At 44.0% G+C, this 19,955-nt stretch overlaps 1 protein-coding gene across 1 annotated transcript in view; it reads right to left on the reverse strand.

Annotated features, from left to right (window-relative positions):
- Nucleotides 1-467: 467 nt before the first annotated feature.
- SPATA16 (spermatogenesis associated 16) overlaps nucleotides 468-19,955 on the reverse strand; it is a 121,193-nt gene continuing 101,705 nt past the window's right edge. Inside the window, exon 10 of the mRNA XM_054040820.1 lies at nucleotides 468-590. Coding sequence (XP_053896795.1) covers nucleotides 468-590 — 123 coding nt within the window. The remainder of the gene's footprint in view (nucleotides 591-19,955) is intronic.

Here is a 19,955-nt window from a genome sequence, read left to right on the forward strand (position 1 = left end):
TGGACCTGTAAGTGTAAAGCTTGCTGGCCTTACTGTAAGTCAAGTGGACTTCATGCGGGGGCAAGGTGAGCAGGCTTGGGCTCAAGTTGTAGTCCACAGATAGTCACAGAGTGAGTGTGTGTGTGTGTGTGTGTGTGTGTGTGTGTGTGCCCCTTTATTCTCTACTAAAAGGAGAAAGTGGGAAAGATGCAGCAATGGCTATTTCTCCACCATGTTTAAATAAACAAGACAATTTTGAATAAGACTCTCAAGCCAAGCTTCCTGCAAACATTTATTCCTGCCAGTTGAGACTAATGAAGTGCCGGAGCTCCTTGCTAAGGATGAGCCATCGTGAGGGGACACCTCATTAATTTGAAGACAGGCCTTTGTTGTCCCAACTGTCAAAACTTCCACGGTATTAATGTCCTTGCTGCCGTCCTCGACATGTCTTGGAGGGCTGAGGGGGGAGTATCATATTTCCCCGGGGACTAGTGCTGCTGTACACTTTGAAGCCTCTTCATTTTCATTTTCTGCCTTCTGGCCGTTCTGAGCTTTTTGGTCTTTAAGAAGCTGTCTTCTAAGTGATATAAGAAGTCTTCAATTATTCCAACCTGCAAATATAAATAAATAAATGTCAAAGCTCTGGTTCCCCCTGCAAATAAACACAAAAAGCTTCTTAGCAAATAGGTTTGGTCTCTCAAAAAAAATTCTTTTTTTTTTTTTTAAATAAAAAAATTGGTTTAGGGAATGAACAGTGCTCCCAAAGAACTGGTTGGTGTAACTGTATCTAAATATTGTTTTGTTCCTATCCATGGGGCTTGCATTCCTTTACGGATTCCTTTCACTGGGTTGTGCACATTGGAACTAGGAATTTATCACAGCCCTGTTTTTTAATGGCATTGAAAAACAGTCCCTCTAAAAGAAGGCATGATGAGGAAATTAATCTCAAGCAAATTTTTCTGATACGGAAAGAATGACGAACGAGAACAGAGGCGTCTGGCATTTATATGCTGAAAGTCAGCACAGGGAGAAAAATGAATAGTCCACATTGCCCTGGCAAGAGTCATTTTTCTATTAAATCTAAATGAAGTTCTGAATAAATACATTTTCCCATGAAATATCATTCACCAGAGGATAGTAAAAGACTAAAGGATGCAAAACAATAATTCCTGACGATACCATCAGTCTCCTGCTAGAATAAAATCAAAATTAGTCTAATAAATGGCACATTCAGCTACACGCACTTTTTTCCTGTCAACACCAGCTTTAAAACAATCTAAAACAGCATATACAAAATGCGGCTGTGTATAGGTGTTCGGTAAATACTGACGCATACATATTTATATGGTTCTCTATACCCATAGTTTAGGTTTATTCAGAGCCATTGCCACGCTCTGAAATGAGCAGCATTCTCATAAGGGGAACATGATTTTGATGAGTTTGCACTTAATTACATACAAACTCATTTCATAGTGCCCTATTTCTAGAAGCATCTAAAGAAGCAATCTTCCAATTGCATTCTAAGAGGCATACTTTAAAAAAAAAAAAAAGGCTTAATCTATCATCCTGACACACATTCAGTGGAGCGTTGCTTTTGTCACAACAGAACAGACAGCTCCGAACTAAGCCGAGCATGGCTTACTACTACACTCTCAGATTGGGGCCAGGTTCTGCTTGCACATGCCTCCAATATCGGTGAGGCAGCGGGTGTTACTGGGCTTCTGATCCCCAGCTCTAAGCAGCTCCACTCCACCCCGGTTATGTGTGGTGTGTATGCATATATGTGTGGGTGGGGTGGGGTGGGGGGGGAATGAGGGAGGGCATGTAAAGCTCATGCAGGTCATGCACAATGACTCAGGGTTTTTCCTAGAATGCCCCTCTCAGGCTCTTGCTGTAGAAGGCCCTCAGTACAGCCTCTCTATGACTTCTGGGGCACCACCACCCCTGCAGTGTACAGATTTTCAATGGGGCACCTATACTCAGCACCTTGCTAGACAGCCACGTGAAACTCCTGCACGGGTATATTTTCCCAGCTATCCTAGGAAACGTGGTTCATGTTCGGTTCCCCCCCCCGACAATGGCTCCTAGGTATGAAATGACCTACCCAATGTCCCATAGGAAGGTGAGGCAGAGATGGGAATTGCCTTCCACAGTCCAGTGCTTTATCTGCAAGACCATCCTCCCACCCAAGGTTAGAGTAAAAGGCAACTTTGTTCTTTTCCTTGAAGTTAACAAAATCACTCTTTTATTTCAGCCAAGCAAACACCTTGGGGGTGTGGCGCCCATTGTTTCCCCCTCATGCCAGCATTTCCTAAACCTTGTTCAAAACAGGCTATGGGGAGTGGTGGTGATGTGGGTTTTCTCTGCTCGGTTCCTGAGACACAATAAACCAGTGCAGCACTGAAACTATGGTTTATAATGGCCCCAGAAATCCCTGGATTATTTTCATAGATCAAATCACAACACGTCTGTTATTGTGTGCATTTTATATTCATAACACACTTCTCAAAGCAAGAATCCCCCCCCAAAATGGCATAGCAAGGGGTGGAGGGCTAATAGTTGCTTACATAATGGCTGTGCTACCGCCACAGTTGATGAGCTGATGATGTTATTTGCACAGCAGCGATGGCATTCAAACCATAGCTGACTTGCAATTAAAATGTACGTCCGTGAGCCGGAGCAAGATTTAAATTAGCATACGAACACAAAGAAAATACTGTCCTTTGACAACATGACAGGTGGTGGGGGCTAGTTTAGAATGGCTGTTAGGTGGCAGCACTTTTCAGTAGTGCTTATTCATGGTTCTTAGCTTGCACATGTCATTTCAAAAGGTAAATTGGAGGCATTGTAAATGGAGCATATGGCTGTCACGTTGAAGGGATATAGTCAGAAGGTGGCACGAAAGAGGTTACTGTCACAGAGCGGGCGTTTCATGGCTGCTGTAGAGAAAATGTTAGAAATAATTATAGCCAAACTGTGACAATCGCTGATAGCCTACTACTGACAAGGGCAAATCCTGCAGCGATAGCACTAAGTCCTTCAGTCCTTACTTAGGCAACATTACCACTGAAGTCAAGACCTGCAGGATTTGGTCATAGACCTGACACTAGTCAATTATGTTAGTGATTCTTGTGTGACTCATTTCAGGCCTGGTCCTATGCCCATTGGATCAGCCTTTCAGCTTCCACAGTGGGGGAAAAAAACACTATCCACTTTACAGAGATGCAGCACGTTCCACCGGGAGGTCAATGCCTGGACTGGGCCCATTAGGGTTATCCTATACAAGAAGCCTTTGACATCATGGGAGCCCCAACAGTGATGTCCCTTAATGCCTTCCCTATTTGCAAGAGATGTACTTAACCTATGCATCCAGATGTACAGTGTCTTGGATGGCCCTGTGCTAGGGTGCACATTCTGACGTGCTTGGTGACCTGAGAGTCCAGGAGGCCCATTTTCATTGATTGACCAGACAACTTGTATTGCTACCTGTGCTTTGCTGTGTTGCTTCCATGAACTGCACCTCCCCACACTCTGCAGGCAGGTGTTCCCACCATACCTGCCTCTCAGCCATACAGTGGCAGCAGAAACCATTTCTACTCTCGATAAGCTTCCAGCAGAGAAGCAGCTGAATGCAGCCTATATGATATTCTTTGGGTCCATGACAGGAATAGCCCTTTCACTGAGGTGGCTCGCAGCTCTTCCCCTTCAGGTCCTAATCGCAGGTTGTACTTGGCTGTTTCTTCTCACTGGGTCACTACAGACAGGTCCCAATAGACAGAGGAAACAGGGGAGATGTGGAAAGACATTGCAGAAGGGAAACCAAAGAGAAAGAGGGGAGAGATGGAAGAAACAGGGGCATATATACTTTGTAGCAAGCTAGACCTCAATGCTGTAGTAAAATTCCCTCCATTTTGCAGTACAGCTGCATGGCAGACTTCAAGTGCAGTGGCAGCTCTGGTTAAATATAAAAATTGAGGTTTTTATGGAATGAAATATGTAACTAATATCAGTGCAGTGTATTTCTTGTGTTATTTAACTTGATATTAAATTCAATTTATTTTATGTCGCCCGTAAATTTTCTCTTGTGCTTCAGAGTCTTATATGGACAACACACCGGAGAAGTTGTCAGGTGTAGAAGTTGGAGGTCTTGGTAGCTGGATAGTGGAAAGCTGGGGCATTTGATACTGAGAAAGGCACGAGAGACAGTTTGGGATCCTGGGGTACACATGTTAGCTACTACAATGAGTGGGGTGAAATGCTTAACAATGATGCATGTAAGTTGTCCTAATTAAGTTTCATAGCTAATACCTTATTGAGATCAGGGCCGGCTCCAGGCACCAGATTTCCAAGCAGGCGCTTGGGATGGCAATCTGCACGGGGCGTCAGTCCGTGTGTTTTTGCCGCTGCAAGCAGTGCGCCGAATTGCTGCCGCGGATGGCGGGGGCAGCCCGTGTGCCGTTAGGGCAGCACGTGCGTTTCCGCAGCGGCGGCAACTTCTATGTTCAGGTGCCTGCGGCGGCAATTCGGCGGCAGCTTCTATGTTCAGCTGCCCGCAGGGGCAATTCGGTGGCTTCTGTCTTCCAGCTGAAGACAGACGCTGCAGCCGAATTGCTGCCGCTGTGGAAATGTGCATGCCACCCTAACGGCACACGGACTGTCCCCGCCGTCCGCGGCGGCAATTCAACGCACTGCTTGGGTCGGCAAAAACAGTAGAGCCGGCCCTGATTGAGATGCATAAGGAAGTCTATGCCCATCTCACAACTAGTTTAACTTACGTTGTTTGCAGCCTAAGGAAGACAACAGCATCAGTTTCTGAGGGATTCACACGTATAAGCTTTTCTTTGTTGCCATAAGGAGTTTCTACTGAGGAAGTCAATGGAGTTCTGCTGGTTTTACATGTAATTCTCTTCTTAGGGTATTTCTACACAGCCAAGAAAAACCTGTGGCTGGCTGTGCCTGCTGAGTCGGGCTCGGGCTGTGAGGCTGTTTCATTGCTATGTAGACTTCCGGGCTTGGGCTGGAACCAAGCTCTGGGACCCTCTCACCTCACTGGGGCCCAGAACACGGCTCCAGGCAGAGCCCGGACATCACCACAGCAATGAAATAGCCCTGCAGCCTGAGTTGGATGTTATGGGCCAGCCACCGGGGTCTAGTTGCTTTGTAGATGTACCCTCAGATACTGGTCTATAATTCTGCATGAAGGAATATAATGGCAACAATATATAAGGCCCTGGGGAATTTACTGATATAGAGAAAAGCAACAGAAGCCAAACTGAGGAAAAGAGAAAAAGAAAAGACAAAGAGGTAGAAAATTGAGATGGACTGATAATCTGGGCGAAGAAGAGAGGGTGAAAGAGATACAGAAGAAATAAAGAATGGATCCAGAGTCAGGGAGGTTTTTAAAAATGGGGAGTAGAACTGTGAGAATGTGGCAAAATTATACTGCAAAGGGACTAAGACTGCAAGTGCCAGGATATAGGGAATCAGAGTCCTTCAGGAGGAGGCCTTTATTAAAGAAAAAGGTTGCTAAGAGGCTTCCACCGAACTTGAGTTTGAGTTTTGTTTCCCTTGTTTACCAGAGCCCACAACCTATATGGAACTTTGTACTTCATACTGAGACAGCTAGTGACCAAATGATATACTGCAAGTCCATGTCTCATTATGGACAGAAAACAGTAAATGTGACATGGGGAGTTAAAGGCTAACTTGCCCACCTGTAACGCTGTGAACTTCTTATTTTGGACATTTTGAGTTGATTATAGTTGCCACCTTTGAGATGCAGAATAACCAGCCACTGGCCACCCGCAGTCCTCACCCTACTTCTTACCCTCTCCCTGTTGGCAAGCGTCGGGTCTGTCCTGCTTCCCAGTCTCCAGTTGAGAGAGGAGCCACCCTGGTTTTGGTAGGTGGAGGACCTGGCCCACAGAGTGGGACCTGGATACCGGCCACATTCCCAGCCATGACCTGCACGGTAGTTACAAGATCACTGTGCACACAGCTTACAGTGAACATTGGTCCCACATGACAAAACCGAGCAGCACAAAAACTGGACAGGGCTGTTAACAACCAGGCAGGTGGCACCTAAATGGCACTGACAGTGAAAAGGATGGGGACACTTCAAAGCTGAGTACAGGACAGGGTGTGTCATCAAACCAGTAATCCACAGGCCTGGCGTTCCACTGATCAGAAAGTCCCTTTTCTTCTCACTTTTGCTGAGACACAACCATGTACCTGAAGGAGTTCCTTTTTTTCACTTTCCCACTTCTTTTTTTCCCCCTTTTTTTTTTAAAGTGAACATAAATGGAATGATGGAAGGTCCATGCCTGTCTTATTTCAGGGCCACACATAAAAGCACTTCCATTCTCACACATCTTGAAAAAGATGAAAGGTATCATTAATGTACTCGAAATGACGGGATGGGCTACAAGTCAATTACTCTGCACTATATGTTCATTCTGAATTCACAATAGAAAAGGCTATTTGATGGTCTGTGGTTCATTTAACTACAAAGGCAAACAGCTCATATTTAACTAAAATGCTGTTACATTATTGTACAAAAGTGTGCAGAAATTGTAAATGGTTAAATACTTTCAGCACATTTATTTAATATAGTTAATGCCAGGCTGCAATACCAATATGGGGTGCTTTGATAACAGAACATGATTTATTTGAAGACTGAACTGCAGAATTTCTTGTCAGTCAAGAAGAATATATGGTTTTTACTTTAGCTGGGAGTTTGATTAAGAAACATTTTATTGCATTCTTGAAAGTGACATTAAATAGAACTCCATACAAAGATAAGGAACAATATATGCTTGTTTGAAGTGAATAAAGGTATTTTCAGTCCTGACCCTAGCTATTTTACCAATAATATCCTGCAAATAGCTTGAGGCTTGCCAGCAGGGAGGGGTAAGGTGGGTCAGTGATAGTGAATGGAAACGCAGGTGACAACTGTCGATGTTGCTCATCAGCTGGAAAAGTGCCCTCCGTAGGGAGTTGTCACGGATCCTAGGCACATCACTCTGCTGTTCCCTGGTTCAAGTCTATTCTCTGGGGGACAGCCTGTTTGCTTAGAGAGAAGGGGGATATAATTGGCAGCATATGGGCCAGCTGTGCCCACCTTACTTGTACCTTGTAATGGCCAGATGGTTAGTTTTGGATATCTATACCTAGCCACCAAGTGTCACTATATAGGTCTCCCTCATGTATGTGAGAGACCTGTATAGTCCCTGTTACAGTCAGTCCCTGTGTCTTGAATACCATTAGCAGGTGGATCATGAACGTTCCAGTTATTATGCTGCCTTATCTGGGGGACCATAAGAGGGATAAGAATGATGTTGCATCTGTTTGGCCATGGTGTCCTTATTACTACTGCCAGACTCTCCTGGTGTCTCATGTGGCTGCCTACACTCAGTACCCACCCATCCTTTTAACTCCACAGACCTATAAGCACACAGTAACTGGGTGTGGAGCTGCCAGAGACATCCTAAGTCTCTTGTGTGCTTTTGATATGCAACTTCACTGGAGCAGGAAAAGGGACAGCATGTGACACAGGCTCTTTCAGCCTGGCCATGTTTCTTTTGGAAAGACGACTTTCTCCTCTTCTGGTAGTGCTAGCTTCACATATACATTACTAGTACTCTCAAAGAGAGTCCAACTGCACTGAGATTTTGTGCACACAGTGCTATTCTTCACTGGGACAAGGACACTTTGCATAGTCTTCCTTAAACACACAACATGCACCAAACAGGATGATGGGCCCAAGATGTATTATATAGCTATAATCCGTAGTCCAGGCTGTTTTCATCCAAGTCCCAATGAATCACAGATGTCACTAAACTTGTCACTGTTACATATAATTGCTGCAGAGGGCTTGCCCTGAGGAACAGACATCGATGATCAGAGATTTTCTTCTTTGACAGGGTAACGGGTTTGGTGGATGTGGGAATGCGCTAGACATAATATACCTGGACTTTAGCAAAGCTTTTGACACAGTCCCACATGAGAGTCTGATAAGTAAGCTGGAGAAATACGGGCTTGGTGGAACTACCATTAAGTGAATACATAATTAGTTAAACAACCACAAGCAAAGAGTAGCTATTAATGGAATGATGTTAGATTGGAAGGCGGTCTCAAGTGGGGGTTCCATAGTGATCTCTTCTGGGTCTCGTGTTATTTAACATCTTTATTAATGACTGGATGTAGGAATAGAGAGCATACTGATGAAATCTGCAGATGACATACAGCTAGGGGTGGGGTTGCAAACACTTTGGAGGATGGGATCTTGCTAAATTGGAGAACTGGGCAATAGACAACACAAGGAAATTCAACAAAGACAAATGTAAGGTGCTACAGATAGCGAAGAAAAACCAAATGCACAAATACAGAATGGGGGCTAACTGGCTTGGCAGCAGCACTGCTGAGAAGGATCTGGGAGTTGTGGTGGATCACAACCTCAACATGTGATGCTACTGCAAAAAAAGCAAATGCAATTTTACCTTGCATTACCAGAAGCATAGCATGTAATTCACAGGAGCTGATAGTACTGCTCTACTCAGCACTGGTTAGGCCTCAGCTGTGTCCAGTTCTGGTCACCAATGTATAGCAAGGATGCAGCAAAACTGGAAAGGCTCCACAGGTGAGTGACGAAGTTCGAATGGATGGAATGCAAGCCATAGGAGCAAAGGTTGAAGGAACTGGGTATGTTTAATTTGGAAAAGAGGAGATTAAGGGGGAACATGATAGCTGTCTTCAGATATTGAAAGGCTGCCATAAAAAAAGATAGAGAAAAGTTGTTCTCTCTTGCCAGAAAGGGCAGGACAAGAGGCAATGGGTTCAAACTACATCACAGCAGAATTAGATTAAATATCAGGAAAAACTTCTTCACTGTAAGACCAGGAGGCCAATGGAGCAGACTGCCTAAGGAGGTTGTGGAAGCTCCTTCACTGGAGGTTTACAAAAGGAGGCTGGAGCCATCTGGCTTGGATGGTTTAGACCCAACAAATCCTTCATCTTGGCAGGGGGTTAGACTAGATGGCCCTTGTGGTCCCTTCTAACCCTATGGTTCTATGATTTCCAAACAATCACCAGGCGGATGTTGATTTAGCCAGTACTCAGGAAAGCAGTTTTGGTCACAACATTGCCGGAATGCACATGTATCTTTTAAAAGGGCAGCATGACAATTCCACAGATCTGAGCAGGCCTACCTACCATCCACCATGCTAGCTGCTAAAACAGATCAAAGGCTTTGCAAAAGCAGAAGATGCAGGAGGCAATATTCCATGGGGGCAAACCAATAGAGGAAAAGTATTCACTTTATTTGGAGAAAAAATAGATAAATATGTAACAAACCAATTAATTTTCATCTCTGGAAGATATGACACATGGTAAAGTTTTCAAAAGCACCTAACTCACTCAGGGGCCTATGTCCCAGTTTCCCTAAATGCCATTGAACAAAACAATGGGAATTAGGCCCCTGGTTGGGCCAGATCTTTAAAGATATCTAGGTGCCTATTGGCATTTTCAAAGTACCTCACAGGGCCTCGCTCTCGTTGATATCAATGGGACTTAGGTATCTAGTGCGATTTTCAAAAGTGCCGCGGCATCTATCTGCATCTCTAGGTGCTTAAATGCCTTTAGAAATCTAGCCCTAAGTGGTGCAGCTACTCTTGAAAATCTTATCTAAGAACCATAAATTACACGTACTGGCAAAATAAATCTTAAAACATTTGTATTTATTCCTATTCGGTTAGGAACTATTGGTATTAGGAGGCAATATGCTGCCTTTAAACATCGTCTCAACATCTTCCTTCTTCATACCTTTATTTTACATTAAGGCTTATCCAGCTTCTACAGCACCTCAGTGTAATGAAGATAGACAGTAAAACTCTATAGAAAGGGATCTTAGAGAGAGGCTAGTGAGGTTTATATATGAAGCACAAGAATAAGAGCTGAGAGGATTATCCAGTAAAAATGATGAGCAGAAATCTTTGCAGATTTTATTTAAAAAGTAAGTGATCTGGTTTGCACAGGTTCTGGGAGCAAAGGGTGCTCATTACCTGGGGAAACTCTGGCCATAGAAATGCATGATTTTCCTTGCTGTTAGTACATCTGGCTGTGCATGTTTGAGAAGCACAGCTGCTACAAGAATGCTCTTTTTGGGGGCATGCACAGTAACACACTGTGACAGATATGACCATTTGCTGCAATGTCCTGGACAAACCTTATTGAATTACAATAAACCTTACTGAATTAAATTAAACCTTACTGAATTAAGTTACCTTACTGAATTAAATTTAAGTATCTTAGGAGTTCATTGTATTAAAAATGCAAATGTTTATGTATCACTGTTGGATTGTATGCAATGTCTCTAGGTGGGGTGACATGACTAATGTAAACCCTGGGAGTTCTATGAGCTTCAAAAAAATAACTATTTGAAACAATGTGCCAGACAAGAATTAACTTTTAAAGTTAAGTGGGTTTCCCAGGAAATCTCTGAAGGGAAGTGAATGCAAATGTACTTCTCCGGTTATGCAAGAACTCAGCTTTTTGAAGATTCATCCTGAGGAGGGGGACCTGTGTCTGCTGATTACCTGTTATGCGAGGACAAGATCAGAGGTCCAAACTGTATAAAAGAGTGAGTTATAGATTCATGGTGTTCTTGTTCTGGGCAAAAGGTGTTATGAACCTGTAACCACAGAAAAACCACAGAAAAACCCGCAATTAGGACTGACTCCTATAAAAGTCCTTGTTGGAGTTGGGATGATCTCTGGTGAGCTTATTAGCATGTGTGTTTTAGATATGTTTTCTCTGTAATGCTTTCACCTTAACAATTAATGTGCTTGCTTAGGAAAAAGCTGTATGGTAGTTTATTTATAGCTTCTGAGGGGCTGCCTTTTCAGAGGATGTTGTGAAGGCCAACACTATAAAAGGGTTAAAAAAAAATAGATAAATTAATGGAGGATAGGTCCATCAATGCCAGAAGCTGGGAATGGGTGACAGAGGATGGATCACTTGATGATTATCTGTTCTGTTCATTCCCTCTGGGGCACCTGGCACTGGCCACTGTCAGAAGACAGGATACTGGGCTAGAGGGACCTTTGGTTTGACCCCGTGTGGCTGTTCTCATGTTCTTGTGTTATGTTCTTATGAGAAGAAAGCAAAGCAGGCCTGCTTAGGCAGTCTGACTTGCTGAGGAACTCACAGTGCAGAGAGGAAACTGTGCAGCTTGGAAAAACCTAGGAGCGGTGATGGCTGAAGAGCCAGGAGCCTAAATGTAGGTGCCTTGCTTACCGCTTAGGGGAAATACAGGTGCGGTTGCCCTGAACTGTGACGTACACCATATAACTACTGTGTCCAGATCCAAAGCACTTGCCTACAATTGTTTGACAACTTCGTCTAAAAGATTGTGCAATCCGTGCCTTGGACCTACTTCCAGAAGAGCCCACAATTTTGGATGCTGATGCAGAAGATAAATACAATGTTTCTCTTTCGTATTTTGCACACATCTGGTTCATCTGCGTTGCCATTCTTTAATGAAACAGGCATATTAAGTGACAGACAGCTCTGTCACACATTTCCTTCTTAAAGGACTGAATTAGTGAATCACTGAAAAACCGTTCAGTATGCATCGATAGGAAACAGGACAGTTGTCATGTTAGCATTAATTTGGTGCTAAAAGTAGGTAGGGGAAGAGGAGTGTTTCGCAATGAGAGAGTGAATAATAATAATGATAGATTACATTTACTAAGTGCCTGACAGCTTGAACAATCCAATTTCACTTCACAAACTATCCTGCAAACACTCTCTATCAAGCATAGTGCTTACTATTACAAGTAGTCTTGATGACTCATGGTATTTCTCATAGTAGTAAGCATAATGCTTGGTAGTAAGAGTTTGCAGGATTGGGTTCCATATGCATATCTGACTGGGCAAAGGATGCCACCTCTGTTGTGCAGGGCAGCAGCTAAGCATAGAATTTATGCACAGGACTCTTCATGACAGCAAGCGCTAAGGAAAATACCAGAGCCAATCCCTAGTTATAGGGAAAGTGCAGTGGGATTTTCAACAGAGCTCTGAAAATAACTGATTTGACTGTTCACTGACTGTTCTGAAAAACTGGAAAAGAAAATTAATTTCTAATAGACTTTACATGAACAAACAAAAAAATTAAATTTTCATTGAACTGAGAAGTCGGGGAAAATATTTTGGGTTGAATGAAATGTTGCATTTTTATTTGTTTTTTTTTTTTAACTTTTTTTTAAATAATTGAAGGAAATTTCAAAATGAAAAGTTGTTTCAAATAGAAGAAATGAAACATGTTTTGAAAATGTCAGAATGAAAGGTTTTGATTCGTTTCAGATTTCTGGGGGGTATTTTTTTCCAACCAAAACAATTTGGTGAACTCAGCATGAATTTACAAAATGTGCAACTGAACTTGAATTGGCAATTTTCACTGAAAAACATTTTGGTCAAAATATTTTGCCTAGTTCCAATATTTAATGCCTTGTGCCCTGTGACCTACTGGAAAAAGAACTGAATTGGTGACCACAATTAGTGGAGTTTTTTAAGGTTTCAAAGACTACTATGTTGCTATATTTTTCACCATTATTTAAAATTCTTCCCCTGAACAGTCTCTTCCTGCATCATGCATAGTGGAACAGGTCAAATTTCTATTAATTAGGAACTAGTGATATTAAAAGTCACTTGTAGCAACAGGGCAGTCACCCCCTCTGCTCCCCAGTAGTAACAGCCAATGTGTTTGGTTTTTATTATTGGCCTATCAGAAACTTGGAGGCACATAAAAGGTCAGTGGTTGATGTTATTCCTCAGTCTAACATGATGTTAGATGCTTTGCCTCTTTTTCTGCATAGCTGGTGGGGTGAATTTAACCCGTTTAATGTCTTTATGAGGCAAATGAGCAGCAGATTCATAAAAATACTCAGATAACATTGCGAGCACTGCATTCTTGCCATTTCCTCACTTCTGCCTATTCTGTATATGAGAGAGAACCAAAGGGATTACATTTCGAAGGCAGTGATTGATTTACAGGCAGGAAGTTTTGAAAACTCCAAAAATTCTATAACCATCGCTGGTTATACAGGTATACAAGTGAAGACTGTGACATGTTTTTACTGTCACAACAATGCTGTTGAATTTACTGGTTTAATTCTTTGCTTGTCTTTCCAACACTCCCATCCTGCATCAGCAGAGACTCAGCAGTACAGAGTCTCATTTTCTACTTCTGCAACCCCTTTGAAAATTCCACTGTGCTCCCTGGCACCAGGTTCAAAACTTCCTTGTCATAGTCAGACCTCCCTCCCCCTGCCCTTCTCTCACCAGGCTGTCACAAACCCCATCAGCTACAGTGTGTTTAAATGCTGCCTCTTCCTCCCTTTTCATTAAGCCCATGTTTGATCATCACCAGCCTTCTGCTCCCTAGATGCTCTGCTAATCATCTCATTCATGCTCAGTCCAGCCAAACTGATGCTACTAAAACCATCTTCCTTTTTTGGTGCTGTCCACATCCCTTTTCTCTTTGAGAATCTCTCCATTAGATTCCCATTGTTTTTCCTGTCAAATTCACACGTCTTTTTGTAACCATCCTTGTCTTCTTTACTCAGTCACTGTTCAGAGTAGAATGGCGTTTCTGTGGAGGTTCCATTTGAAACAGGACACACCCAGAAATGGGGTGGAACAGGAGGACCCATTTATCTTTTACTACAGGGGTCGGCAACCTTTCAGAAGTGGGTTGCCGAGTCTTCATTTATTCACTCTGATTTAAGGTTTCGCGTGCCAGTAATACATTTTAACATTTTTAGAAGGTCTCTTTCTATAAGTCTATAATATATAATTAAACTGTTGTTGTATGTAAAGTAAATAAGGTTTTTAAAATGTTAAAGAAGCGTCATTTAAAATTAAATTAAAATGCAGAGCCCCGCGGACCGGTGGCCAGGACCTAGGCAGTGAGAGTGCCACTGAAAATCAGCTTGCATGCCGCCTTTTGCACACGTGCCATAGGTTGCCTACCCCTGTTCTACTAGCTTATAAAAACCTGAGCAAACTCCTGCTACAATGCACTGAAAGCCTGCTAGGGACTTTAAAAGAATACGGCATTGCAGAGCATATTGCATGTGAACAGTATAATACAATGGGCAGTGGATTAGATTACCGTACATTTTTTTTCCACCTCTACCTTCCAACATCATCTATACCAAGTAAGTATAGTAGTATCCAGAATCCAGTACTATTTAACATGTCCTTTTCCCCATCAAGATACCAAGAGTGTCCCTTGTTGTTTCCTACTCTTGACCTGAAGACTATCTAGTCTATTCCGCCTTGCCATGGTTTAATTTTCAATTAAGAGGGAATGTCAGTGAAATAGAGTGGTTCATCAAACAGTGGCCTGTTGCTCTGAAAAAGGCATAGGCATTGGAAGCCAAGATCAGCTACCCAGCAGTCTGTTTGCCTGGCAAAAATATAGCCTAATTTTACTCTGTTTCATATTCACATACATTAGTACTGCTTTTCCCATACATTTATCCTTATGTTAGTTATATCTGTTCTTTTATTCATTCTTACGTGTTTGCTCTGCTGTCAGATTTATGAAATAGTCATTCCCCTGAGCTCAGCAAACGGCGGCCATAACTTAGCTACATTGCAAAATACGTGATGCCCTTGAGGTAAACTCAGATGTTAAGATTTTATGAAGTGTCTCACATGTGGCAGTTCAGAGAAGTCTATTTGTCAACTTGTGTCTATTGTTCAGTTGTTCAGACGATGTTAAAAGGACCCTATTAAACCACAAGCTGTCTGAATTCCAAGGGAACTGAAAGGAGGAGATGGAAAGATTTGCATTATTACATATGAAGATTAAAAAGATCTGTATTCGGCCCTGCTGTATTATTCTTCTGATGTGGAAGTTACCAGTTGGTAGGTTCTAATATGTATGTTTATCCACTTACAGGCCCCCCAGTTACTCTAGTATCTGGGTACCTCACAAATATGAATGAATTTATTCTCACAAGGGAGGGAAGTATTGCTATGTCATTTATTTATTTATTGTACAGCGTGGGGAACTAAGGCACAGAGCAATTAAGTGACTCGACCAATATTGCACAGCATAGTCTTGTAGAGCTAGCTTTAGCATTTATTTTATTTAGCAGTAACGCAAGGAACCTACAGGCCTGTCCCCTGTACGACATTGGATTCAGCAGTTAGTATAAGGCTTGAGGCCTATGAAGTTTGGCCCAGATAAATGGCCTAATGGTCACCCCTAAGTTTTGGGGAACTGGGAATAGAGTGTTTAATGGGGAAGTTTGTACTTACTGACACCAGGCAACCACAGGAATATGAGCTAATACCAGCTTTGGGATATTTTAGGATATGAACATCTGCAGATGTCTGACCACAAGAGTGCCATGGCAACAAGGTGAGGTATATGATAATAAGTTGAGCTCATTAATATAATAACCTATGGGACAGGGGTTCTCAAACTGGGGGTCAGGACCCTTCAGGGGGTTGCGAGGTTATTACCTGGGGGGTTGCCAGCTGTCAGCCTTCACCTCCAAACCCCGCTTTGCCTCCAGCATTTATAATGGTGTTAAATATATTTAAAAAGTGTTTTTAATTTATTAGGGGGGTCGCACTCAGAGGCTTGCTGTGTGAAAGGGGTCACCAGTACAAAAGTTTGAGAAGAGGAGGTTACTCACCCTGTGCAGTAACTGACGTTCTTCGATGTGAGTGTCCCTATGGGTGCTCCACTCCAGGTGTTGGTGCGTCCCTGCGCCTTTGCTCGGAGATTTTTGTAGCAGTACTCGTACCGGCCACGCATTCGCAGAGCCTGCCCCCCGCTCTGAGTCTAGCTTAATAGTACGCATGTGCGGCCGGTCTCCTCAGTTCCTTCTCTACAACGGAGGCTACCCCAACTCCGAAGTAGAGGGGAGGAGGGTGGGTAGTGGAGCACCCACAGGGACACTCATCTCGAAGAACGTCAGTTACTGCACAGGGTGAGTAACCTCCTCTTTGAGAGAGAGATGTCCCTATGGGTGCTCCACTCCAGGTGACTTAAAAGCAATGTGTTTCAAGGAGGTAGGGACTTCGGATCTGATAGGAATGCAGTAGATAGTACAGCTCTGCCCACACGTGTATCAGAGAGGGCCTTGCGTCAGGGCATAGTGTTTAACAAATGTGTGTTCAGAGGACCAAGTGGCTGCTTTACGGATGTCAGCCAGGGGAACTTTGCGTAAGAAAGCCACAGAGGCAGCCAGAGATCTAGTGGAGTGAGTTCTGATGCCGGCTGGAGGTGTAACTTTCTTTATGTGATAGCACAATCGGCTGCACTCAGAAATCCAGTTTGAAAGTCTCTGGGTAGAAATAGGTGTCCTTTTGGAACGGTCCGCGATGGAGACAAAAAGTCTAGAAGAATTTCTAAAAGGTTTGGTTCTATCCAAATAGAAGGACAAGGCCCTGCGTACATCTAACGTATGCCTTGTGGCTTCAAAAGAGTTCACATGTGGTTTCGGAAAGAAGGTCGGTAGGTGTATCGGCTCATTAATGTGGAATGAGGAATGCACCTTTGGAAGGAATTTGGGATGTAATCTAAGAGTAACCTTGTCCTTGAAAAATAGCGTATATGGTGGATCTGCCATAAGAGCTGCTATTTCTCCTGCCCGTCTGGCGGAGGTAATTGCCACTGAAAATGCTGTTTTCATCGAAAGGTGTAAAAGGGGGCAAGTGGCTAGGGGCTCAAATGGTTGTTGAGTTAGGCAGGATAGTACTAAATGAAGGTCCCACGGAAGGGTAGGCGGTTTAATGTCTGGGTATAGGGCTTGGAGTCCCTTGAGAAAACACTTGGTGATTGAATGAGCAAAAACAGAAGTATCGTCGGTTCTGTCACGGAAGGTTGTAATAGCAGCTAAATGGACTCTTATGGAGCTGAAAGAAAGGCCAGATTGCTTAAGATCCAGTAGGTAGTCAAGTATGATCGGGAGAGGTACCGATATGGGAGAAAGTTGTTTAGCTGAACACCATTGTGTGAATCGCTTCCACTTTCGTAGATAGGTGGTGTGAGTAGATTGTGTTCTGCTATGTAGGAGCACTCTTTGAACTTGGTCAGAGCAATCCAGTTCGCTTTGGGAGAACCATGTAGGAACCAGGCTTTGAGGTGAAGCATGGACAGGTTGGGGTGAAGAAATCGGCCGTGTTGCTGTGACAGGAGGTTCGGGATGAGGGGCAACAAAATTGGTGGTCGAATCGACATTCTGTTGAGGAATGGAAACCACGGTTGTCTGGGCCACGACAGGGCAATCAGGATCACCGTGGCATGGTCTGTTCGTATTTTTATCAGGACCCTGTTGAGAACCGGTATCGGGGGAAAAGCATAGAGTAAGTTCTGGTGCCATGGGATCATGAATGCGTCTCCCAGGGAATGTTTGCCCAGTCCCGCTCTGGAGCAAAAGTCGGGACATTTCGTGTTTTTTGCAGTTGCAAAAAGATCTATGGTTGGGTGACCCCAAATACGGAATATGTTGTGAATGGTTCTCTCATCTATCTCCCATTCGTGATCCCAGGGAAAGCATCTGCTTAGTTCATCCGCTGTGGTGTTCATCACTCTGGGAAGATAGGCAGCTGATATCCGGATGTTGTTGGCAAGGCATCAATTCCAGAGCTTCATAGCCTCTGTGCAAAGCGAGTGGGAGTGAGCCCCTCCCTGCCTGTTTACATAGAACATGCAGGCAATGTTGTCTGTCATTATGCATACATGTTGATTCCTGATTAGTGGGAGGAAGTGACGGCACGCATTGCGTATGGCTCGAAGTTCTAGGACATTTATGTGCAGGGAGGTTTCGGTTGAAGACCATAGCCCCTGGACTGTGTGGTGAGACATGTGTGCACCCCATCCTGTCAGGGATGCATCGGTAGTCAGTATGAGGGATGGAGCCTCCTGGAGAAAGGGGACTCCAGAACAGAGGTTGGAGTGAACTGTCCACCACAGTAGAGAATCTTTGACTCCGAACGGTATCGAGAGAGGCTTGTTTAGAGAGTACACATTCGGTCTGTAAACCGTGCCCAACCACGCTTGGAAGCACCTCATGTAGAGTCGTGCATTTTGGACCATGAAAGTGCACGAGGCCATGTGACCTCGTAGTTGTAGACAGTCTCGGGCAGTGACCTAGGTACTGTTGCGAAGTTTTGTGGCCAGTAGGCTTATGGAGTTGAAGCAGTCGGGTGGGAGAGATGCCAACCCCGTCTGGGAGTCAAGGTCTGCGCCTATGAACTCCAGATGTTGGGTGGGGCATAATGTGGATTTGTTTTTGTTTATTTGTAGGCCTAGAGATAGGAAACAATCGACGGTAAGCCGCGTGAATCGGAGAGCTTCGTCGAACGTTGAGGCTTTAAGGAGGCAATCGTCGAGGTAAGGAAATATTATGACCCCTTGTTTCCTGAGGTAGGCAGTGACTACGTCTAGGAGCTTGGAAAAAACACAGGGGGCCATGGACAGTCCGAAGGATAGAACCCTGTATTGAAAATGTGTTGAGCCAAGGGTAAAACGAAGGAAGCGTCTGTGGGCCGGGTGTATAGTCACATGAAAATAGGCGTCTTGTAGGTCGAGGGCTGAAAACCAATCACCCTGCTCCAGCACTGGGATTATGGAGGTGAGAGTAACCATCTTGAACTTTTGCTTTTTGACAAATTTGTTGAGCTGCCTGAGGTCGAGGATCGGTCGCCATCCTCCAGTTTTCTTTTCTGTTAAGAAATAATGGGAGTAAAAACCCTTCCCTTTGTGCCGTTCAGGCACAATTTCTATTGCTTCCAGTTGAAGGAGATGTTGCACTTCTTGGAGGAGCAGTTGCTCATCAGAAGGGTTCCTGAAGAGGGACGGGGAGGGTGGGTGGGTGGGGGGGAGGCAGGCAAGGAGAGGAAGGGGATGGAGTAGCCAATTGTAACAACCTCTATAACCCACTTGTCGGCGGTAATGTTCTGCCATTGATGGGAAAATGGTCGTAGGCGGTGTCCAAAAATAGGTGTACTTGCTGAAGTGGGAACGTTGTTTTCTAAACCCTCGACCAAGGCTTCAGATCTGCTTATTATTTGGAGGGGGTTGAGGTGCCCCCGAATAATTGGGACGATGATGCTGGAATCTCGGTCTCTGGCATTGCTGTTGTTGTTGTTGTTCCTGTGATTGATGGAAGTGTTGTGTATATGCGGGGTAGCGTGGACGGTGGTAAGGTTGATATCTATATTGTCGCCTTCTGGTCATAGGGGTTTGGATTCCTAAGGACCGGAGGATTGCCCTTGAGTCTTTCATTGAATGAAGTACGTCGTTCGTGGTGGAAGCAAAGAGTTTGTCACCGTCAAAGGGAAGATCTTCAATGGTATTCTGGATCTCTCGAGGAAAGAAAGAGGAGGAGAGCCATGAACCTCAGCGCATGACCACTGCTGTGGTGGTCGATCTTGCTGCAGTATTGGCTACATCGAGGGCCGCTTGAAGAGCGGTACGTGATATGATTTGTCCCTCGGAAACCAGAGCTGTGAATTGTTGTTTCTTCTGTTCTGGAATGTCATCAATAAAGTCCATGAATTTATGATAGTTTCTGTGGTCATATTTTGCAAGAACTGCAGTATAATTAGCAATACGAAATTGTAGTGTTGAGGATGCACACACTTTATGACCAAATTGGTCCAAGCGTTTACTTTCCTCGTTGGCCGGGGTGGAGCGGGAATACTGTTGTTTGGTCCTTTGGTTCGCTGCATCTACTACCAATGAGTTAAGCGCTGGATGGGTAAAAAGGAATTCAGAACCCTTAGAAGGGATGAAGTACTTGCAGTCCGCTTGTTTACAGGTAGGTAGGCTTGTAGCTGGAGTCTGCCAGATGGACTTAGCAGGTTCTAAAAGGGCTACGTTGATTGGTAATGCTACCCTAGAGGAAGAAGGTGTAGGATGTCCGTTAACTCATGCTGTTGTTCAGGGACTT

Source organism: Malaclemys terrapin, chromosome 9, assembly GCF_027887155.1.
Source record: "Malaclemys terrapin pileata isolate rMalTer1 chromosome 9, rMalTer1.hap1, whole genome shotgun sequence".
Taxonomy (NCBI): domain Eukaryota; kingdom Metazoa; phylum Chordata; order Testudines; family Emydidae; genus Malaclemys; species Malaclemys terrapin.